This window comes from Herpailurus yagouaroundi, unplaced genomic scaffold, assembly GCF_014898765.1.
Source record: "Herpailurus yagouaroundi ecotype Mexico unplaced genomic scaffold, PumYag 197, whole genome shotgun sequence".
In the NCBI taxonomy this organism is placed as follows: Eukaryota; Metazoa; Chordata; class Mammalia; order Carnivora; family Felidae; genus Herpailurus; species Herpailurus yagouaroundi.
This window is the reverse complement of record NW_024412428.1, coordinates 10,767,609-10,792,447: the sequence shown is the minus strand read 5'-3', so window position 1 is coordinate 10,792,447 and position 24,839 is coordinate 10,767,609. Positions and strand designations below refer to the sequence as shown.

The 24,839-nt window shown below is 38.7% G+C and overlaps 1 protein-coding gene across 8 annotated transcripts in view; it reads right to left on the bottom strand.

Annotated features, from left to right (window-relative positions):
- FRY (FRY microtubule binding protein) overlaps positions 1-24,839 on the bottom strand; it is a 447,912-nt gene that overhangs the window by 125,089 nt on the left and 297,984 nt on the right. For all 8 annotated transcript variants that reach the window (XM_040448149.1, XM_040448142.1, XM_040448144.1 and 5 more), the window contains 6 exons: positions 19,374-19,477; positions 18,788-18,896; positions 16,785-16,871; positions 6,929-7,100; positions 5,438-5,570; positions 1,621-1,728 (listed from right to left, as the gene is read on the bottom strand). In XM_040448149.1, coding sequence (XP_040304083.1) covers positions 1,621-1,728; positions 5,438-5,570; positions 6,929-7,100; positions 16,785-16,871; positions 18,788-18,896; positions 19,374-19,477 — 713 coding nt within the window. The remainder of the gene's footprint in view (positions 1-1,620; positions 1,729-5,437; positions 5,571-6,928; positions 7,101-16,784; positions 16,872-18,787; positions 18,897-19,373; positions 19,478-24,839) is intronic.

Sequence of the window (24,839 nt, the reverse complement as noted above, 5' to 3'; positions counted from 1 at the left end):
CAATCCAGCACCATCCTGTGTTAGTGGTGACTGGCAGAAGGAAAGGGGGCAGTTTTGTCTATGGTTGGAAGACAGTAGGCTACAAAAGATATTAACTAATGGCAAGGTGCGAACAATAGGAGTCCATATTGGCCCTCCAGAGGAGAGGGCGTGATGACCACAATAACCAGGAACATGGTGCTCTGTGGAGATACTCTGAAGCTATGGGATAGCCATTGGTGGTCTGCAGTCATGTGGGATGAGGGCTTGGGTTACTTTACTTGATACTGATGAGAAGGGTGCTCTCCAAGGGTTAGTGAATGTGGGTAAATGGGGGTCATGTGTAATGCATCTTTAATTCAGTCAGTGTTAGTATTTGTTAAATTATTTTTTGTTAACTTTATTTATTTTTGAGAGACAGAGAGTACAAGCGGGGGAGGAGCAGAGAGAGAGAGGGAGACACAGAATCCGAAGCAGGCTCCAGGCTCCGAGCTGTCCGCACAGAGCCCGACGCGGGGCCCGAACCCACACACTGCGAGATCATGACCTGAGCCGAAGTTGGACACCTAACCGACGGAGCCACCCAGGCTCCCCAGTCAGTGTTAGTGTTTGTTATCCTCCTCTGGGCTTTCCTCTGTGCCACCATTATCAGATTAACCAGACTAAACTAATATTTTTTATAACATTATTCTCACTTAAAACTCCATTGGTCCAAATTCCTCAGCTAACAGTAAAGATTATCTAAAAATTTACCACTCCAGTCTTATTTCTATGCCTTTTAATCATTGGCTTTTATATTCCTTTTTCTTTATTTTTTCAAGTCAAGGAGGACTTGTGTTCTTTCTCATCCCACTCCCTTCATGCACCCCATTCCTAATGATTTCACATTCTAAATTGCTTTTAAGTAACGTCACTTTTGATTTTTAATTTAAAGGCACATAAGTGTCAACTAGGGCTTCAGATCAACATGTGGAAATTATGCTTCTTTAAATGTATCAACATAATTTCACTCAAAGCAAATTCACTTGAGGTTCTACTTGGACTGAGCATTCTTATGGACAAATGTTGGGAGGGTGATAAATATATGGTTTGGGGCAGATTTCTGAAGCACTAAAATTAGCTAAGCACTTTGGCTCCTGAGAGGTCTGTGGGCCTCAGACTGGGAATCAGACCCTGAATGAACTCTTCTCCAGGAAGACCCACCTCCCCATTCCCCAGGCCTACCTCTGTGCCTTTCTGTCGTCACTCTGTTTATCGTTCTGGGTTCTGTGTCAAGTTTCACCTTCTCCCAGAACTGATTTGCTGACTTCCTTTGTCCCCAGTAATCCCCGTGCCCACTGAACTCACGTGTCACACTTCAGGTGCTATTAATGTGCACAATTTCAGGCCTTGGATAGTTGGTTACCTTATGTACTTATGTATTTGCTTCTAATTTGGATGTGAAGCCCCTTGAATATGAGGGAAAAAGGCAAAAAAGATTTCTTTATTCCCCCTTGCCTATACATAGTACCCAGAATAATGCCTCATTTAGTAAAATCTGTCAATTTTTTAATAATCATTCTTTTTGCTGTTGTCATTAAGAATCATGACAAAGGATTATAATCAATTGGATCAACTAAACCCACTGCAGCTCTCACTTACCTAGCCAGCAAGTCAATAAGTTCAAGTTTTGACATGCCATCAGGAAGGAGTCGAGGGATAGCAGCAACACAGGTCCTGAAAAGATCTATTTTTGGCTTTCTCTCACCCCTAGAATTTGAAAACAAACATGGGTCAAAGGCTACAAAAAGTTAAAAAAAGAATCAATCCAATCTGTGAAAAAGGACTAGAATCCAGGCCTTCTGAATCACTGCCTGGTATTTACTGCACATTTTTCTCAAAAGTTTTTGACCTTTATAGCTTGGTCTGTTCTAAGAGAACTCAGAAAGATTTAAACGTTGGAGGTATATATCTAAAAGGACAAATGCCAATGTCAACAGCATTCTGCCATTGAGTCTGCCATTCAGTTGGGTTCCATGGGGTTTGGTCCCTGTGGACTGCATTTAAACCACTGAATTCGCTGACATGCCTAAATGCATCAGTGTGTAAAAAGCACACTGCACTCATTCCTACATTCAGCATTTAAAAATGGGATTTTAGTGTGTACAAGGCATAGTGCCTCTAACAAGCACAACATCTGGAAGCTTGTCTCTCTAGCAAGTTATATTTCTCTTCTGGAGTCCCCACGGTCATTAAAAAAAAAAAATTAAGTGCTTCTAAAAATAAGCCTTTCATAATGTCAGGTAAACTCCTGAATTCTATATGGTTGTGCATCCAATTCTGATTTGTAAAATTACACTGATGAGCCTGACCTCTATGGAGATTCCTTCCCTCTTTTTATTGTCTTGACAATATGAATGCTTAAAGATAATTAGTGTCTTCTATATTCTGCTGTAAAATCTGAAGGAACACTAAATTTTGTGAAAAATTATTTCAATTTTGAGTTGCTTAGATAGGTAACTGATTCTTAACCACATATTTTGCCAATAACCTTTATGAAAAAACTCAACCACCCATCAAATCCTTCAAAAAACCTAAGTGATAAAATATAACAACATACTTAAATTCTGATAATTCAGTCTTCTGAGAATAAATATAAAACTGTCATGAAATTAGTGCTGTTGTAGGACACAGAGACAATGATGAAAGTGCAAAGTAGCATAAAGTCATTCTTTTTTGGAATATTAACTGCGGTCAGAACAGAAATGCAGCAGGCGGGATCCTCCCTGTCTATAATCAGACAGAAACTCTGCTCTGTGACATTACTTTTTTGCACGGCTTTGTTTAGGTCTGTCAAGAGTGAATACAAAACTGTTTATGTGGAAAATAAAACACAAATGTGTTGACTTCACAAATGCTCTGCTTTTGCAGAAAGTTATAGGATTGTTTTCTCTCCTTTTCCATAGTCCTTTCTGCATAGTCCTCCTTGTACGAGGACTGGAGAAGGAGCCATTGCACAGTGGGTTTTAATCAACTGAAGGGAGGAGGAGTCTTCAAGTGCCATCCTCCATAACTGTACAGAGTTAGAGCTTAGTGATGGCTCCTGATCATTGGCAACACGGTGAGTTGTTTAAATAGCTCTTCTGGCTTGCTCACCAGATGTTTTCAACAGCTGGGATTATTTTCCTATCTGTTGGAAAACAGATGACCCTGCTGGCCTGAAGTATAAGGCAGATTCCACGAGGCCTCCAAGTTGATAAAAGAAGCCCAGATTAGAAGCTCTAATGGGTACATGATTTCCTTCTACTACTGCAGTCCTTGCTTTCTGGGCTTTTATAGGAAGCAAGTGAACTTCCCCCTCTCCCCATAACATAATTTTTATTAATAGGTATTATTATTGTCTTCTAGCATGTACCACAAAAGGGATGAGGAACGGGAATGGAGCAAATAAAATGCTTAATGTTCAAGTTCATATCCTAAGCAGAACGTGGCAAAGCGGAGGATTGCATATCAACCGCAATGATGGTTTCTGTTAGTGTGGTGTGGACCTTCCCCGTCGTGTCCTAAATGCTTATGTTTCCCTGGTGTTTCTCTTTGTCTTCTGGAAATGTGGCAACGAATTATTTCCTACTCCAGGATCTGCCTCAAAATGTAGCATAGAAAGTATTCCCAGCCCTGTTTTGGGGTCTTATGATGACTGAATAGGCAAAGTAAAGAATCATCTTAGAAAAAGTTTAAGGTATTGGTTAAAATACAAACAAAATGTTTACAGTTACATTTAAACCTGTACCTTTTTATGGTTTTGAATATACCATTTTGGTCCTGACCCTATCTTAGGATCTCTTATCAATATAGTTTTCCTTTACAAGTTTTTCTTTACTGTTTTTCAGGCAAACAACCATATGGCAGAAGTTTTAGAAACACGTCTTTTATCTTCCACATTATCAATTGAAAATTGCTTCAATATGTTAAAAAAGAATGTACTAATGAGGTTAAAGGTTGACAATCTGGCCATTTGTGAGGGTGGAACCGGAGCTGGAGACAATACATTTGATGTTATTCATCTTGGTCAATTTTAATTTTTGTGATCATTTAGGGTGAAATCTAAAGCAACGTGATCATTTATTTATTTATTTATTATTTTTTTTTTTTATTTTTTTTTTCAACATTTATTTATTTTTTGGGACAGAGAGAGACAGAGCGTGAACGGGTGAGGAGCAGAGAGAGAGGGAGACACAGAATCGGAAGCAGGCTCCAGGCTCTGAGCCATCAGCCCAGAGCCCAACGCGGGGCTCAAACTCACAGACCGCGAGATCGTGACCTGGCTGAAGTCGGACGCTCAACCGACTGCGCCACCCAGGCGCCCTGCAACGTGATCATTTAAAACAAATGACTGGCAAGCTGCAGGATAATATGCATTGTATAATCCCATTTTTGTACGACAAATACATATATGCATGTATTTGTGTCGACATAAGGAAAGTTCCTAAAGGCATCACGCTGAGTCAAGCAATGGTCGTAGATTTCAAGTGGAGCTCTGAGGAGGAGGTTTTAATTTTAACTTTAGATACTCCCAACTATGTATTTAGAATAATTCTGTAGGTTTTACTTTGTCTTCTCATGTATTGTTTTGTTTTGTCATACTTCATTTTTGAGGTGCCTGCCATTGCAATAAAAATACACACCCACAACATGAATTTCCCTGTATAGGTAACAGTTTTCCAACACACTGTGGTGTTTGGAACTGGAAATGCTGAGGAACAAAGGAAACTTTCCCGGTTATATTTTTGGAAACTTATGCCACAGGTGCCACGTATAATTTAATTCACAGTCCAACAACAAAGTCTGAACTTTCTTGAAGTGTGAAGTTATAGCCTAGTCCTAGTTCCTGCCGTAACGAATCAAAAGCAGCAAATACAAGTTGCATGAGTTTCTTCTGCAGAGCTCTAATTACAAAGCTGCATCTTAGATTTGGGCTGAGCACATTGGATTTCAAATGAAGAGTTACATTCACAACTATAAATTATTCTTCTAAGATTCAGTATTTCTATGACACAGTCGCATAGAGACTATTAGGCACATGGAACGCTCACGGTTCAGGAACAATCACTAGAAACAAGTGAATTTGAAATTTATAAAGATGGAATGTCTGTAAACTGGTGATGTCACTCTGGCACGCAGGCTGTGACAGAGCTAGCTTGGGAGCAACTTGTGGACCACTGAGAGTCTTGGCCTCCCGTTTCTAACTTACTGGCCTAAGGACACTCAAAATATAACTGAAATAGATCAATCTCAGGTTTGACCATATTTTCAGAGTTAGTCAAATATCGTCAAGGTACGTTTTTACTATCCTTGGCACTTCTCAGAACTCTGATGCTAGGAAGAAGAGAACAAAATAGTGAATAAGTGGGAAAAATCTCTGCTGGTACATTTTGGCTAATTAATCCTTCACTGAAAACTTAGTCCTCACTCTACTCACGTGATCATGTCTTCAGGTTCTTTGTTTAGCATCTGAACATTCGTTAGCATCATACACCTTCCCACTTCTTTATCGAGGTGCCTTAAAATGTTGTCCACAGCTTTTCGTACTTGGGAGTAATACAAGGACATTCCTGGAAAACGTGCATTATAGTTACATCTTTGACTAAATCCATCAAGGAATGAAATCCTAGTTTGTTCCTCCCCTATGACATGTTTTTACTGAAGACCATCTATGGGTCAATGACTTCATTAAGCAGATTCCAATTCAATCTAATTTCTGTAGAATGCTTGGTATAGTGTCCTGAACTTGGTAGGTGTTCACCGAATAATCACTTAAATTTAATAAATAGGAATTCTCATACTTCAAAGGGAAATGTTTTCCCGAAGAGTTAAAATAAAAAGGAAATAGGTAGCTTTGCTTTAGAATTTTTATGTTTTTGGTTAGTACAAGAAAATTCACCATCATTACTGATGATGTGAATAAAGAATAATTGTTATTTGGGGTTGGGATTTTAATAACTTTACTGTTCTCTGAAATATATGTGTAGATTTTTTAGTAAAATAAACAAAAATGGCTTTACATCACAAATTTTAAAATGAAGTAAAACCTATTTTAGCTATAGTATTTTTACTGTTCTCATTAAATATAGTGTCAATGTTCTACAGTGGAAGTCAAATATATGTAGCCTATGTGTATTTCATGCATGTATATGCATTTCATATATTTATGTATATAAAACAAATGAAAAGCAAATTGCTTTGCATTTAAAATTTGTACCTTAATGAAATAATTATTAATGATTATTTTTCATACATCTTTCTGAACTCATTTGAGCATTTCCTAATTAAAGATAAACATTTGAAGCAAAAAGTCTCCTCAAATTTCCCTCAGATCTTTGACAGAGGAATTATTTTAACAAAGTTTGTAGGTTTCTAAATTCAAGTATTCAACAAGAAAGAAACAAATGCAAAAAAACACCTCTTTGGATTAAGATAGCTAAATTAAAAAGACAATAGTCTCATGTAGGCTAAACCCACAATATGACCTGGCATGTGTGGGATGTGGAATGTTTAAAACAGGGATTTAACTAATTTTACTGAAAAAAAAAAAAAAGAAGGAAAGGAAGTATAAAAATGAATGAACTAACAAATGAATATTTATATGGTTGCTTTTTAAACAGGATATCTACCAAAGGACACAGATGTCTCAGAAATTTACTGTAAAATGTAGATAATCAATATTAGAAGTTTGAAAAGACCGTAGATAAAAGTCTAACATTTAAATGGCAAAATGTTTACCAGGAAGTTCCAGAAAGTTTAAAGGGCAGTAAAACAAAGCACAGCATGAATCATTCAAAACAATTAATGTTGGAATGTTACAGCTACTTGTATAAAAATGTTTTAACAGTGTACCTCACTGAGGGTAAGTATCCAATGGTCATTAGAAGGGCTTACCAAAGCCCACCTCTAACACATCTCTGAGACCCACCTATCATTTTGGCTTCTTCTTCAGTTAGCGTTTTACTCAAATATGTTTTCTTCACTCTCAATGTGTTTCCTGAAGGGAGAACAGCTCCTGTCACCGGCATGGGGGGTTCACCGTCTTTCTGCTGCAAGCTGTCGGCTATTACTAAGAATGCCCGTAAACCAATGTTCATTCTCTGTAAGAGATAATGTGTTCATAATAAAAAGAAAAACCCAATTATTGTAGTGGAATTAAACCATCAGCCTTTGAGAGAAGTCAGCATGGCTTGCTATCCAGATTAGTATGAGAAAGTAATTTAAAAGGCACAAGAATTTAGGCCAAACCTATGAACGTTAAATTGAGTTTCTGTCACTATTTGTTGGCACAGCAGAGGAAGACAACCGGAAAGATTTTCACCCTACTTGGAGGGTACGTTTGAGAGAGTCATGCTCATCCTGTTTGGGGAATCCTGGTGAACCTCAAAGGGAAAGGCCTTCATCCTCTGGAGCAGCTGCAACTAAGGGAAACTGAGGTAAATAAAGGGCTCATAGGTCTCCTGAGGGAGAGAGATGCCCTGTGTGTTAATTCACAAAGACTGAATGAAAACAAACAGGAGTTAAAAATGTGAATCACAGGGGCGCCTGGGTGGCTCAGTCGGTTGAGCGTCCGACTTCGGCTCAGGTCACGATCTCACGGTCCGTGAGTTTGAGCCCCGCGTCAGGCTCTGGGCTGATGGCTCGGAGCCTGGAGCCTGCTTCCGATTCTGTGTCTCCCTCTCTCTCTGCCCCTCCCCCGTTCATGCTCTGTCTCTCTCTGTCCCCAAAATAAAAATAAACATTAAAAAAAAAATTAAAAAAAAAACAAAACAAAACAAAAAACAAATGTGAATCACAAAATAAAAATGGTCTGCTCTGAATTGCAGGTTGATGACTCTTGATTCAAAAAGACTGGCAAGTTTGAAAATAAATTTTAAAAGTTCAATGCCGCTGAACTTGTTACTGATAAAAAACACATGGGCTTATAAGAAGAAATGCCATTCGGGGCCAGATCTTTATCATCCTCAGACTCAGGTAAGGCATAATAGTGGCTCTGAAAGATGACTGAGAGATGGTTGCTACTAGTAGCAATATCTTAAAAGGTCAGAAAGTACTAAAACATCTGTACTTCCTTAACGGCCATGTGTGATGCGTTTATACTCAAATTTTCATGAAGTAATACAAGAATACACATTGCATGAAGTAATGTTTCCAAAGCAGGCTACTACCTAACAGCAGAAAATAATAATTATTGCTACCAACAACGATACTCTAGTTAGAATTTACTGAGCCGCTAAAATCCATCTGGAATTGCTCATTAGTTCTCATTTCAAAAACAGCCAGGCAAGGAAAGTGTAATTATTCCTATTTTTCAGGTGAAGAAACTGAGGCCATACAAGAAGTAGGTGGGAAGCTATACCCAAGTCAAGTTTGCCCCAGTTGCCTATTCTGTGATATAAGATTACATCCTATAACAAAAAAACAATACAGACTTCTTTTCATTTTGAAACCATTCAAGCTTCAAGGGACACTTATATTTTAACCAGGATTTGGTGAACAATTTTCTGGCTCATTGGTGCTGATCCAATGTGTACTTTATGATTTTATAGCCTTCAATAATATTCTGTCTCCGGTTTCTAGAAGGAAACAGTATTAACTTTAAAAGATTTAACTGTGGGGGCGCCTGGGTGGCGCAGTCGGTTAAGCGTCCGACTTCAGCCAGGTCACGATCTCGCGGTCCATGAGTTCGAGCCCCGCGTCAGGCTCTGGGCTGATGGCTCGGAGCCTGGAGCCTGTTTCCGATTCTGTGTCTCCCTCTCTCTCTGCCCCTCCCCCATTCATGCTCTGTCTCTCTCTGTCCCAAAAATAAATAAAAACGTTGAAAAAAAATTTTTAAATAAAAGATTTAACTGTGTATTAAAAGTCCATTCATTTCCCCATTCATTTTAGTAGTTCATGACATGTATTCTAGGCTTATGTATCTTTCTCAAGACATAGTAATGTTTTGGGTGAGGAAGTGGAATGTTCAATTCGGGAAACGCAATGCAAATAGAATAACTGTGGATTGCTGTCACTGGCCAAGTCTGTTATTTGCAAGTGGCATATCCAATTCATGAACTGCCCTGGCCAGTTCTCTGAGTTTTCCTTCCTTCTGGATAACACTGGGACATATATTTTCAATTTAGCTTCACAATTTCTTTTTGTATTTTACACAGTTTTGCATCTTACCTCTCCATTTTATTATTTGTCTACTCTTAGGAAATTATTTAACTCTTCTAAGTCCAAGTCTCAGCTTCCTTTCTATAAAATGAAGATAGTGATACCTAGTGATCACGCAGGGCTATGGTAAGGATTAATGCCTGAAAAGTTCCTGCCGGTAATTATATATTCTTAGGTTTGAATCTACACTTGATTTTTTTAAAGCCAGGTTTATAGAGACATAATTTGCATAGAGTAAAACATACACAGTTGCACAGTTCTTTGAGTTTTGAGAAACTTATACAGTCAGGTAACTGTCATCACATTCAAGATATAAAGTTATTTCCATCATCCCCCAAAGTTCCCTCATGCTTCTTTAGAGTCAGTCCACTTTCCATCCCAGCCTCTGACAGTCATTGTCTAATTTCTGCCTTCTAGTATCTCACCTTTTCCAGAATGGAATGCAACAGTACATAGTCTTTTGTGTCTTGCTTCTTTGACATAGCATCAAGCTTTTGAGACGTTGTTGCAATAGAAGTCATTTGTTCCTTTGTTTGTTTTCATTGCTGAATAGTATTCCACTACATTGATGATGCACACAACTTGTTCAGCCACTCACTAGGTGTTGAACATGAGTTACTTTCCTGTTTTTAGTTATATCAATAAAGCTTATTCTAAAATTTATAGGGAAAGTATAAGGAATGAGAATAACCAACAGAATGCTGAAAAAGAAGAAAAAAATTGGAGGACTAGTATGTCCTCATTTAAAAATGTTTATTCTATGAATAAATATTCACAGAAACCTTTTTGGAACTTTTGGAGCTTTAATTTCTCTTGGATAAATACCTTGGAGTAGAAATGGTGGATCATACAGTAAGCGTATGTTTAAATTTAAAGGAAATTGCCAAACTGTTCTCTAAAATGTTGGTGCCTTTTTGTGTTCTCACCAAAGTAGTATCAAGTTCCAGGTGCTCAACATCCTTCTCAGCACGTCTCAGTGTGGTTTTAACTTGCATTTCCCTCATGACTAATGATGTTGAACATCTTTTCATAGGTTTATCGGTCATTTGTATGTCTTCTTTGGGGAAGAGGCTGTTCATTTTGCCCATTTAAAAAATGGAGTTCTTACTGTTGAGCTGTGAGAGTTCTTTATATCTTAGATACAAGTGCTTTATCGATATGTTTTGCAAATAGTTTCTTCCCAGTCAGCTACTCTATGCTTTATTAACAGTCTCTCTTAAAGTGCAGACACATTTTTATTATGATGATGTTTGATTTACCAATTTTTTTTTTTTGTAATTCATGATTTTTGTGCCCTAAGACATTTTTGTCCACTCAAAGATTACAAAGATTTTATCGTATGTTTTCTGCTGGAAGATTTATAATGTTGGATTTTACACTTAGGTTTGCGATACATTTTGACTTAATTTTTGCTTACTGTGCAAATTATGGATTGAACTTCATTATTTTGCAAGTGGATGTCCAATTGTTCAGCACCATTCATTGAAAAGGCTACCCTTTATCCATGGAAATAACTTGAAAATGTTGTTGAAAATAGAGCGGCCATATATATGTGGGTCTATTTTTGGAGTCTCTTTTCTGTTCCATTAGTCTTTAAAATCACTTTTCTGCCAGTACTACGCTATTGTAGCTTTTCAGTATGTTTGGAAATCAGGATATACTAGTCCTCCAATTTTTCTTCTTCTTTTTCAGCATTATGTTGGTTATTCTAATTCCTTATACTTTCCGTATAAATTTTAGAATAAGTTTGTTGATTTCTATAGAAAATCCTATAAGGATTTTAACTGGGATTATTAATGGAATTATCGTTTAACATATATAGATTAATTTGGGGACAACTGACTTTTTTATAGTCTTAAATCTTTCAGTCCACAAATAGTATTTCTCTCTGTTTATTTGGGTTGTCTATGATTTTCCTCAACATCTTTTACTTTTCAGTACACAAATCTTATATATAATTGTTAGCTTTAGTGCTAAGTACTTTGTTTTCATTGCTGTGATAAATTGTTCAATTTCTTTTTTTTTCTTTTTTTAATTTACATCCAAGTTAGTTAGGATATAGTACAATAATGATTTCAGGAGTAGATTCCTTACCCACTTAGCCCATCCCGTCTCCCACAACCCCTCCAGTAACTCTCTGTTCTCCATATTTAAGAGTCTCTTATGTTGTCCTCCTCCCTGTTTTTATATTATTTTTGCTTCCCTTCCCTTTTGTTCATCTGTTCTGTGTCTTAAAGTCCCCATATGAGTGAAGTCATATGATATTTTTCTTTCTCTAATTTCACTTAGCATAATACCCTCTAGTTCCATCCACATAGTTGCAAATGGCAAGATTTCATTCTTTTTGATTGCCGAGTAATACTCCATTGTATATATATACCACATCTTCTTTATCCATTCATCCATCGATGGACATTTGGGCTCTTTCCATACTTTGGCTACTGTTGATAGTGCTGCTATAAACATTGGGGTGCATGCCCCCTTCAAAACAGCATACCTGTATCCCTTGGATAAACACCTAGTAGTGCAATTGTTGGGTCACAGGGTAGTTCTATTTTTAATTTTTTGAGGAACCTCCATACTGTTTTCCAGAGTGGCTGCACCAGCTTGCATTCCCACCAACAATGCAAAACAGATCCTCTTTCTCCACATCCTCACCAACATCTGCTGTTGCCTGAGTTGTTAATGATAGCCATTCTGACAGGTGTAAGGTGGTATCTCATTGTGGTTTTGATTTGCATTTCCCTGATGATGAGTGAAGCTGAGCATTTTTTCATGTGTCGGTTGGCCATCTGGATGTCTTCTTTGGAGAAGTGTCTATTCCTGTCTTTTGCCCATTTCTTCACTGGATTACTTGTTTTCTGGGTGTTGAGTTTGTTAAGTCTTTATAGATTTTGGATACTAGCCCTTTATCTGATATGTAATTTGAAAATATCTTCTCCCATTCTCTTGGTTGCCTTATAGTTTTGCTGATTGTTTCTTCACTGTGCAAAGCTTTTTATTTTGATGAGGTCCCAATAGTTCATTTTGTTTCCCTTGCCTCCAAAGATGTGTTGAGTAAGAAGTTGCTGCGGCCAAGATCAAAGAGGTTTTTGCCTGCTTTCTCCTCGAGGATTTTGGTGGCTTCCTGTCTTACATTTAGGTCTTTCATCCATTTTGACTTTATTTTGCGTATGGGGTAAGTAAGTGGTCCAGGTTCATTTTTCTGCATGTCGCTGTCCAGTTTTCCCAGCACCACTTGCTGAAGAGACTGTCTTTATTCCATTGGATATTCTTTCCTGCTTTGTCTTTCCTGCTGGCCATATGTTTGTGGGTCCATTTCTGGGTTCTCTATTCAGTTCCATTGATCTGAGTGTCTGTTCTTGTGTCAATCCCATACTGTCTTGATAATTACAGCTTTGTAGTATAGCTTGAAGTCTGGGATTGTGATGCCTCCTGCTTTGGTTTTCTTTTTCAAGATTGCTTTGGCTATTCAGGGTCTTTTCTTGTTCTGTACAAATTTTAGGATTGTTTGTTCTAGCTCCGTGAAAAATGCTGGTGTTATTATGATAGGGATTGCATTGACTATGTAGATTGATTTGGGTAGTATCGACATTTTAACAATATTTGTTCTTCCTATCCAGGAGCATGGAATCTTTTTCCATTTTTTTTGGTGTCTTTTTCAATTTCTTTCATTAGGTTTCTATAGTTTTCAGTGTATAGATTTGTCACCTCTTTGGTTAGATTTATTCCTAGGTATTTTATGGCTTTTGGTGCAATTGTAAATGGGATCAATTCCTTGATTTCTCTTTCTGTTGCTTCATTGTTGGTGTATAGGAATGCAACCAATTTCTGTGCATTGATTTTATATCTTGCAACTTTTCTGAATCCATGGATCAGTTCTAGTAGTTTTTTGGTGGAATCTTTTGGGTTTTCCATATACAGTATCATGTCATCTATGAAGAGTGAAAGTTTGACCTCCTCCTGGCCGATTTGGATGCCTTTTATTTCTTTGTGTTGTCTGATTGCTGAGGCTAAGACTTCTGAATGACATTGGTGAGAGTGGACATCCCTGTCTTGTTCCTGACCTGAGGGGGAAAGCTCTCAGTTTTTCCCCATTGAAGATATCAGCGTTTGGTCATTCATATATGGCTTTTATGATCTTGAGGTATGATCCTTCTATCCCTACTTTCTTGAGGCTTTTTATCAAGAAAGGATGCTGTATTTTGTCAAATGCTTTTTCTGCATCTATTGAGAGGATCATGTGGTTCTTGTCCTTTCTTTTATTGATGTGAAGCACATTAATTGTTTTGTGGATATTGAACCAGCCTTACATCCCAGGTATAAATCCCACTTGGTCGTGGTGAATAATTTTTTTAATGTATTGTTGGATCTGGTTGGCTAATATCTTGTTGAGGATTTTTGCATCCATGTTCCTCAGGGAAACTGCTCTATAGTTCTCCTTTTTAGTGGGGTCTCTGTCTGGTTTTGGAATCAAGGTCATGCTGGCTTCATAGAAAGAGTTTGGAAGTTTTCCTTCCATTTCTATTTTTTGGAACAGCTTCAAGAGAATAGGTGTTAACTCTTCCTTAAATGTTTGGTAGAATTCCCCTGGAAAGCCATCTGGCCTTGCACTCTTGTTTTTTAGAGATTTTTGATTACTAATTTGACTTCTTTACTGGTTATGGGTCTGTTCAAATTTTCCATGTCTTCTTGTTTCAGTTTTGGTAGTGTATATGTTTCTAGGAATTTGTCCATTTCTTCCAGATTGCCCATTTTATTGGCGTATAATTGCTCATAATATTCTCTTATTATTGTTTTTATTTCTGCTGTGTTGGTTGTGATCTCTCCTCTTTAATTCTTGATTTTATTTATTTGGGTCCTTTCCTTTTTCTTTTTGATCAAACTGGCTAATGGTTTATCAATTTTGTTAATTCTTTCAAAGAACCAACTTCTGGTTTCATTGATCTGTTCTACTGATATTTTTGGTTTCAATAGCATTGATTTCTGCTCTAATCTATATAATTTCCTGTCTTCTGCTGGTTTTGGTTTTGGCTGTTCTTTAAGGTATAAGGTTAGGTTGTATATCTGAGACCTTTCTTCCTTCTTTAGGAAGGCCTGGATTGCTATATACTTCCCTCTTATGACCGCCTTTGCTGTGTCCCAGAGGTAACATTGTTTGGTTTCTAATTGTTCATTACCATAATATAGAAATACATTGATTTTATATATTTATCTTTTTTTTTCTTTTTTAAGTAGGCTCCTTCCCAACTTGGGGCTTGAACTCATGGCCCTGAGATGAAGAATCTCAAGCTCTACCAAATGAACCAGACAGGTGCCCCTCTATATTTATCTTGTATCCTACAAACCTTCTAAAAGTTTTTTCAAATTATTTTTATTTTTGAGAGGCAGAGAGAGACAGGGCATAAGTTGGGGTGGGGCAGAGAGAGAGGGAGACACAGACTCTGAAGCAGGCTGCAGGCTCTGAACTGTCCGCATAGAGCTCAATGCAGGGCCTGAACCCACGAATGGCAAGATCATGACCTGAGCCAAAGTTCGACGCTCAATTGACTGAGCCACTCAGGCACCCCTATCCTACAAACTGTCTAAAATAATGTATTAGCTAAGCCGATTTTCTGTAGAGTCTTTGGTAGTTTCTACATATGCAATCATGTTGTCTGTGAATAAAAAGAATTTTGTTTCTTCATTTCCAATCCTTATGCCTTTTATTATTTCTTTTTGTCTCTGGTGCTGGCTAGGACATCCAGTTACATGTTATTTCAGGTCATGACAAAAATTAGAGAAATGGATGACCTAGAAACTTCTCACAGATGAGTAAGTTCTTATGATGATGAAGATGCATATAGAAGCCATCTCAGTCTGAACTAAAATGGGACACTTATCTGGAAATTATTGGACTGTTGAGTGGTGATGCACTATAAACTTCGTAGTAAGATAATCATTTACATCTCTAGGCACTGTTCCACAAGCTATTTCCAAAATATGATTTAAGACACAATTTGAATACGTTTTTGGGCAACTGTGACCTACAACATATTTTATCAAGTGTGACATCTACTTTATAGACTATCCTCATCCTTGTGTGTGCTCTTGAGTGAGATCACAGATCTGCCTTTAAGCTTCTAATCACCAACTAGTGATAAACTCTTCCATAACCATATAAGCTCAGGAGAAATGGAAGAAGATACTCAAATGTCTTTTTGTAGTTTTAAAAATTAAAAACCCCATAATTCCAATTATTCTGCACAAAGAGGTTAACCAATTATTCATTGACTGAGGAGTCTGAGGAAAGAATAAAGGGTAAATTTTATACATGGTGATGATGATGGTAGCTTTCAGTATATTCTTTTGAGACTAATAACCTGGTAATTCTGAGGGCTGTTAAAGCCATGACTCCTGAGAAGTGAAAAATATTTTGAGAAACTTCCCAGCAGGAGAAGACTCTTAACCTAGGGTTCTGGGCCCCATTCTAGCCCAAATGTTCTGGATTGGCATCAACTCTGTCCCTCTTCCCTTGACCCTGGCTGTAGCCATTCCAGAAGACTGTGATGTCATTAGACACAAGACAAAAACTCCCATTTTGGGGCTTCTCCAGCTGTCCCTAGACACATGGCAACCTTAGCACAAAGAAGAGAATACAGGCTGTGGAACCAGGAGATGTGGTTCCTTCCAGCTGCTGATTTCGAGTCTCTGTCCTTACTGACAGAATGAAGGAGCCAGACAAAATAGTACAGTGATGATACGAACATTCTTTTTTAAAAAACTTCTATGGTGGGTTGTTTTTTTTTTGTTTTTTTTTTTTGGTTTGGTTTTTTTTTTTTTGGTTTTGTTTGTTGCTTAAGACCTTGTAATGTCACAGTATCACAATTATTCTATGAGTGATCTAGAAAAGTATTTTTTTCATTTTCCTGGCAAAAAAAGCTGAAGCTCAGAGATAAATGTCTTAGAGCTAGTTTAAGTGGTAAGGCCTGTGTCAAGGGGCAAATCCAATACTGTTGCCTTCTGGTTTAGCATTCTTTCTACAGTATCATAGGGAAAAGACTGCAAAGAGGCACCCTGCCAGGCACAGTTCTGTTGGCCACCAGTGTTCTTAAAGTTTAAACTGGGATGTGCTTCTCATTTGCACAGGTCACTCCAACCATGTGTTGTGCCCATCACTTTCAGGATCTGCCTGGTCCTTGAGTTGTGACGCTGCCACAGAAACATAGATCCATACATCACTCGATTTCATTCGATTCTAGTATTTTATTATCACATGTGTTCATTCTTCTCTGTTTCAACACTTCCCAGGACTCAACTTGTTCATCTGCATCAAAACAGCTATAACTACTGACTTGTCTAAAAGAAAACACCGTGACCTGTAGTGGCAAATTATCTTTTGGGGCAAGGTTTGCTCTATCATCTGAGCACAGAATATGGTGGCACATAAACTTGCTTTCATCCTAAGTCTGTTCACCCAAAACCTGACTCCTGGAATTCCATCATCTATGATTGTTAGTCAAATAAACACGGACAGAAAGAAACAGAAGACTTTTCAAGAAAATGGCCTTCGCCCTATTCCCCAAAGTCGCAAAGCAAAGGTATGGCTCGGTTAGAGGTACATAAAAGGATCATTTCATTCATACCTCTGGGTTGAGGCTGAAAGCTTTTGCTGGTTTTCCCACACAGAGAAAATCAAAAATAATTTCTTTCATGGCAAAATCTAAGCGTTCCTGTAGTGGAAAAGAGACAACAAAACAAATACTTTAAAATACAAATTCAGTGTGAAGTGTCTATTTTCATTTTAGGCCACCAACAGGTGGTTGCTACAAGAAGCAAGATGCTGTTCAGTTTTATGCATCAAGAGAATCCCTGAAGGAAGACCATGCCCCTTAGAGCCTTGGGTGAAGCTGCCCATTTTCATGTGATGTACAGAGATGCTTTTGTTATGTAAAATGTGGAATTTAGCCCCTAAAGCCTGGAATGACTAATGAGAAAACAAAAAGCAAAAAACAAATCCCCCAAATGAAAAACCAAAACACTTGGAATGTCTGGGCTTAAATACAGTCTCAACACTTTCTGCTTGTAAAGCAAATGCTGATCACCTCTTGAAACTCAGTTTAAAATATATGTTTAAAAATACCACTGCAAAATGACCATCTTCTCCTATTCTCTAACGTTTCAAATCCTTGGGCTCATATTATAATGGACAATGTCTGAAAGCGAAATGAACAATCAACAAATAAGACATACTATGATTACGTAAGTGAGAAAGCAGAAGCCAGATTCTGATGGTTTGAGACAGTGGCTGCTATGATATGACTGGTTCATTTTAAGCAATATTCTGGAATAAGCAAAACACATTCTCAGGCACGTGATAACTATATGCAGAAAAATCACATTAATTCATCTGCCCAAAAAGCAAGAAACATCTTTTCCCTAAGAGCAAATATGACAGAGGCATCTCATTATCCGAACACATAGAGAGATATTATACATTACTAGTCTATGAAGTAACGACTGACCCTTACATCTTTATGTCAATGTCAATTGTACTAATAGTATTTTCATGCCTATAATTTCCCTTTATCCACACAGCATTCTGAAGTACACTGGGCGAGCATTTCCCTCCACGTTTCACAGTTCATTTTACAGTTCAAGACACAGAAGAAAGATGCTCTCTGACTTGTTTAAGGGTATAGAGCTGGCTTGTAGCAGAGGCTGAACAGGGATAATTATCTTTTCACATTGTTCTGTAAGTCACGAGGAAGTCGAAGTTGGGATATAACCATTTACCCACAAAGTATGATTTAAAAAGTAAAAATCTTGGGTCTAAATAGTAAACTAAATACTAAAATCTATGTTTACCATTATTGGACCCAGGTTTTAAGGAAATTAGTACCTGTAAGTTCTTAGAAAAGTTCCTGGCAGGGGCGCCTGGGTGGCTCAGTTGGTGAAGCATCTGACTTCAGCTCAGGTCATGATCTCATGGCTCCTGAGTGCAAGCCCCCCATCAGGCTTTGTGCTGACTGCTCAGAGCCTGGAGCCTCCTTTGGATTCTGTGTTTTTGTCTGTCTCTGCCCCTTCCCTGCTCATGCTCATGCTCTGTCTCTCTCTCTCTCTCTCTCAAAAATAAATAAACATTAAAAAATTAGAAAAAAAAGTTCCTGGCAAAGAGTAAGTGCTTGATAAATTCTAATATTCCTATTCATGCTTCTTTCTCACAGGGTGAAAGAGCATTTTCCTTTACTCCTCAAATTTCACAAAGCAATCTTTTGATTTCCTCCAAACACCAGACTCTTGGCTTCCTCCTGACTTGCAGAATCCAGAGCAGAGCATCGGGACAAAACAGGGACTGGGAGTCAAGAGGCCCTTTTACTAATAGGCTCTATGGCCTTGGATGAGTCACTTAAACTCTCTCCGCTCCTTCATGTGACAGATGCTGAAAACACTTGACGTACCCATGGCACTATTTGTTTTGAAGAAAAAAAAAAAAAGCTACGTGTGAAAACACTGACAACACCATCCTGCAAAGTCTTTCCACATAAGCTATTACTTCAGACTTTTCACCTGGTAGCACTTGCTAGGAAGGAGACTGGCTACTTGAAGGCAGTTAGATCATTCCCACTGCCAGAAGCTTCTCCATTACCTGGGCAATGAACTGGATGATTTTCACAAAGATGTTCAGAGGCATATCCCTTGGCACCACACCACGGGACCCTTTGGGGAAAAGTGTTGTGATGATGGTTATAAGACGGCTGAAAGATAGGGAGAAAAAAAGAGAACACAAGCAAGATTGGCTGAGCTCCAGTTCTGTAAGTGAAAATGGCAGATGTTTCATCTTATCTAAGTATCAGAGAGAATTCAGAAAAAGAAAACAAATCACTTCATCCCTTTTTCATCAGCATAATTACTCTATCAAGTTTTTCTGCAAAACTAAGGGCAGTTGGAAGATCATAGCCGTGTGCTTTGTTAACACGGTGAATGCAACCTTGGCCGTGGAAGCTTGCCGTCCTAGTAGAGGCCAAAGTTTCTGTAATGGCTGCTGAGCTACTGACTAAGCAAAGACTGAAAATGTCCTTAGGACTTAGATCTTTTAGAAAGTGTCAACTTTGAATAGTTTTTACTTTGGTTAATACAGGTAGCAGTAAAACAAAACACCCTCTTTATTGGCTGAGTAATGGTTACCATTAACTCAGTGAGGTAGTTACCATTAACCTAAACCAGATCCTTACCTCTGAGTAGCTGTGTTGCTTTCACATTTAATTCGAATCATGTAAACCCAGAGTAATCTGTATAGAGATTCCAGTGCAACCCGAGCCATCTTGGGGTCTTTATTCTGCAACAGAAACCAGGATGTAAGATAGCATTAGATTTAAGATTTAATTAATATTAGGTGGTAAAAAAAAAAAAAAAAAAGATTAAATGGTACTGTATGAAATGTATGGAGATTATTCTTTTCTGAATGGCTTAGAAATGCAGGGCCCCTACAAGGCACTGCATCATCTGGGATTTATGGAGTATTTGCATCCGGGTGTCCATTGTGTAAATAATCTATGAGGAGGGATCCAAATAGCCATGAGGGCAGGGCAGAGTGGTTCCGGGGGAAGTCATGTCATTCTCTCTTTTGCCAAGGTGAATACTTGAAATTGCCTTCTTCCTCCAGCCCTAGGGAACCTGTATTCTCTAGCACTAAGAGAATAATTAATCTCTTCTTTCTAGTGTTGATTATGCCCTTGTAAACATTGTTTTTGTTTTGATTCCCCAAGTTCCCTACCCACCCCCCCACTGCCTGAATCTAATTACCCACCAACATTTATTGAGATGAATGTGTACTAGGCACTGTGTTAGAACATGGGATATAGAGATAAAAGATAATCCCTTTCCCTAAGTTGTTTACAACCTCTGGGGGATGGGAGATGGATAAAAAGCAATCAACTCTAAGGCAGTAGAAAAAACTGGTAGGCACAGGAGCTAAAGAATGAAAACAGAAAGAAAGACAAGCTATGGCAAGCTCAAGGAAAGTCAGGAAAAATTTTCAGGGGCACATGAAAACTCAGAGGAACTTTAATCCAATCATTTACTCATGTGTTCATTCAACAAACATTTGAGTGGCTACAGTGGGCCAGGTACGGTGCTTGGCACAATATGAAACTTTGCACGGTGTAAAAGGATGATGGGAAGGGAGAGTGTGTGGAAGCTAAGAGAGCTGAAGAAGACCGGTCATGTCTCACACCCTGGCAATAGTTTGTATTCCAGTGCCTAGTGCCAGATGAAGGAGCAGGGGCTGATGAGGGTTATGAGGAAGGCAAGGGTGATGTGTGGGACCCTGCATGCCAGGTTAACAAAGGGGACCAGGGTTCTCCTGATGGTGACAGGAAGCCACTAAGATCAAGGAGACCACGGAAGAAGTCCCCACACCGTGGGGAAAGGAACAGAGGCAGGAGACCAACTGTGACAGAGCTGCTGGCTTCTGGGTAATAACAGGCCAGAGAGGAAGCAACGAATTCTTTCCTCACTGTCCTGTCTTAATCTAATCATATTCCTCTTGATTTAAAAATCATGCACTGGATAGTTTCCCTGATGCCTGTGGGATCCAGGTAACATTTCTTGGCATGGCATAACTGACCAGTCAATATGTAGCTCTAATCTACCTTTTCTGCCTCCATCCTGCTTTTCCCCCACAAGCTTCCTCAACTGTGGCCAGGCCACGTTCATTCCATTTCCATGTCAAGAGTGGGTTCCTTCACCCCTTGCCCCTGCCTCCTTCTTTTCTATCAGGTGAACCCTACTCCTTCACAGTCAACTTGAACATCCCCTCTTTTGTGCAGGCTTCTCTGTTCCTCCCCAGGGTCCTCAATCTCATACCATTAAAGCTAATTATTCTGTCCTGAATGTCTTCTGACCTTCAAACAACCTCTAGCAAATGGTCTTGTTTAGATGTCAGAAAGGAAGGGGCATTATTTACTGTAATATCTATTAGAATTCCTGCCATTCTTCAAGGGGTCGATAAATGTTTCCTAAACCGTGTTTAAATGTCACTTTTAACTGTCTTACAAGTTTTTTGCTCTTACGTTACTTCTCTTCCCTTATTTATTTATCTTGTCATAATTGTCTTAGCTGTTTTATTCTTAGTGTAGATAATTTGGTACTGATTTTTATAGAATTCATAAGTGTTTAGACATAAAGTTTATTTTTAGGCTATTTATGTAAATAAATTTTATGGAAAAGACTATAGAGAGTAGTTTTTTAGATTTAGGAAAAGTGGATTTCTTATGTCAAATTTTTGGTGTGATCATTATTATAAAATTCTAAATTTCTACATGCATTTAGGTCTGTTTTTAGAATTTTATTAGTCTGTCCATTCATGTGCTAATACCACATTATTTTCAGTTTAACATGTGTTTTATTACTAGATTATGCACCTGAAACTAATATTACACTGTATGTTAACTAACTGGAACTTTTCTGGCTCTAGGGAAAAAAAGGCTCTGACTTTTTTTTAAGGCCCCAACTTTTTAAAAGCATACATTTATATACAAAGGACAATTTTTTGCTTGTTTGATTTGCCTGTTTGGCTACATAAAGAAACTTCATGTAAATGACTAAACTGTAAAGTTGCATTTAAAATATTCCATCATTAAAAAATTGGGGTTGGGGCACCTGGGTGGCTCAGTCAGTTAAGTGTCCAACTTCAACTCAGGTCACGATCTCGTGGTCTGTGAGTTCGAGCCCCGCGTCAGGCTCTGGGCTGATGGCTCAGAGCCTGGAGCCTCCTTCCAATTCTGTGTCTCCCTCTCTCTCTGCCCCTCCCCCATTCATGCTCTCTCTCTGTCTCAAAAACAAATAAACGTTTAAAAAAAAAATTGGGGTTGTGTTTTTCTACATTTTTAAAATTTCTAATTTTTTTTGAAGTTTACTTATTTATTTTGAGAGAGAGGGAGGGAGGAAGGGAGAGAGAGAGAGAGAGAGAGAGAGAGAGAGAGAGAGCATATAAGCAGAGGAGGGGCAAAGAGGATTCCAAGCAGCCTTCTTGCTGACACCACACAGAGCCCAATCTGGGACTCAAACTCATGAGCTGTGAGATCACAACCTGCGCTGAAATCAGGAGTCAGACACTTAAGCGACTGAGCCACCCAGGCATCCCCTTCCTTAAGGGACTTCCAATCACCTCCTGGACGTCTCTGTTCCGTGATGTGGTATATGAGGGGGCCTTTGGCAATCTGGCTCCCCCATTACTACCTCCTAGGTTTGGTGCACCCCATGTCATTATATCCCTTCTGCAATTTCCTAAATGCCTCAAATGCCTTCCTACCCCTGGTCTATTTGGAAAACTTCTATTCCCTGGCGAGATTCAGTTAGGTGTTATCTCCTCTGTTAAATCCTCTACTATTACAACAACTATTTCTCCTCCCCTGCCCCCCCCACCCCCTGCAGAGAGACTGCCAAGTGCCTCTACTCTCTGCTTCCAGAATGTTGTTCTACCCCTTTACGTTTCTTACCAGACTGTGAACTCCAGAATTTTGGTTTGTTCATTTTTGTGTCCTCAATGACTGCCATACAACAGGCTATCAGTAAACACCAATGTAAAAAAAGCAGACTGTGAGTAGTTGCAGAACAACTTGATGCATAAGCAAGATGTCTTTATCTAGAACCTATACAAGGAGGCAGTTTGAGACAGTGGCATAGAACCATCCTGAACTTACCTCCTCCTAAGGACACAACAAATCTATAGCTACATATGGAACAGTTCCCTCTGGAAAGAACCTGAGAACTAGCTGAACAGCTACTTTACAACAAAGGGTAAAAGAGCCACGTCAGGACAGGTAGGAGAGGCAGATACGTGGTCTTGACAAAAAAATCCTACCCTCAGAGTGGTGACCCACCACGGGGAGGGGTCTCATGAATAAGGAATTCCTCCCTGAGGAGCATGGAGTTTGTTTCCACATTAGCCACCCCATCCCTTGGGACCTGCATCAGAGAAATGAGCCCCCAAATGGGTCACTTGGAAAATGAACAGGGCTTATATCCACGAGAGCCATAGGGCAGGAGGGAAAGAGAGAGTTTCTGCTCTTAAAAGGCTCACATGCAGATTCACTCTCCCTGGGACCCAGTGAAAAAGCAGCAGTTAGAGAAGAACCTAGACCATATGTGAAGAAGATAAAGTTGCTGAAATTAAGGCACGTGTTAGAAGGGCAAAAGACTGTTGGGACTCTGCCTAGGGATGGAGGCGCTGATGGGTGACATTTTTACCTTCTTTCTCTACCTTGCTGGTGCTGGCACTGGGAAGTACTATTTTTGCACTCACTCTAACCAACCAGTGGCAACTCCAATCCCCCATGCCACTGCTTTGGATTTGCACCTCTTGTGTTGCTCCTATAATGTCACCCCTGTGCCCCTTGACCCCCCAAAGCCAGCACGCATGCACAGCTCACACAAGGGGATGCCCTTGAGTTTTAGGCTCTGGTGGCCAGGGGGATTGCATTTCTAGACCCTATGAGTCTTAAACAGCCAGAGAGAAAGTTCCAGAGACAACCAAGAGCTAGGGCAAAGTTAAATATTACGGTTCATTGCTTACATAGGGCCACCCCCTTAAGACTGGGTGAGATAGCTATTTTGCCCAACACATAGAAACAAACAGAGAGAGTCCAGCAAAATGAGGAAACAGAGGAATATATTCCCAACAAAAGAACAAGATAAAACCCAGGAGAAAAAAAAAAAAAAACTTTACTGAAATGGAGATATATAATTTGCCCGATAAGGAGTTAAAGTAATGGTCATAAAGATGCTCACTGAACTGAGGAGAAGAATGGATGCACACAGAAAGATTTCAACATAGAAGAAAAATAAGAAAAGATCAGAAAGTCCCAAACAGAAGTCACAGAGCTGAAGAACACAACTGACTGCACTAAAAAATATACTAAAAAGGTTTAACAGCAGACTAGATGAGGCAGAAGGAAGAATCAGTGGTCTGGGAGACAGGGCAGTAGAACTCACCCAAATAGAAAAGCAGAAAGAAAAAAATTATTAAAAAAAAATAAAGATAGCTTAAGGGACCTATTAGACAACATCAAGCAGAATACAGGGCTTCCAGGAGGAAGAGAGAGAGAGAGAAAGGGGCAGAAAACTTATTTCAAGAAATAATGGCTAAAAACTTCCCTAAAAAACTTCCAAACAAGAATATTGTATGCAGCAAGATTATCATTTAGAATTAAAAAAGAGATAAGGATTTCTGCAGACGAGCAGAAGCTAAAGCAGTTCATCACCACTGAATTGGCCCTAAAAGAAATGTTGAAGAGACTGCATTAAGCTTAAAACAAAGGGCACACTAATTAGTGATAAGCGAACACATGAAAGTAAAAATCTCTCAGGTAAAGGTAAATATATAGTAAAAAAAAAAAAAAAGTGGACTAATCCACTTATAGTTAGTATGAATGTTAAAAGACATAGTAAAATAACAATATACTAATTACTTAAGGGATACACAGAGATGTAAAATGTGACATCAAAAACACAAAAATGCAGAGTTTTAGAATGCATTCAAACTTAACTTGCTATCAACTTAAAATAGACTGTTAAATATATAGGCTGTTAGATGTCAGTCTCATGGTAACCACAAAGCAAAAACCTCTAAAAGATACATAAAAGATAATGAGGGGCATTGGGGTGGCTCAGTCAGTTAAGCTTCTGCCTCCTGATCT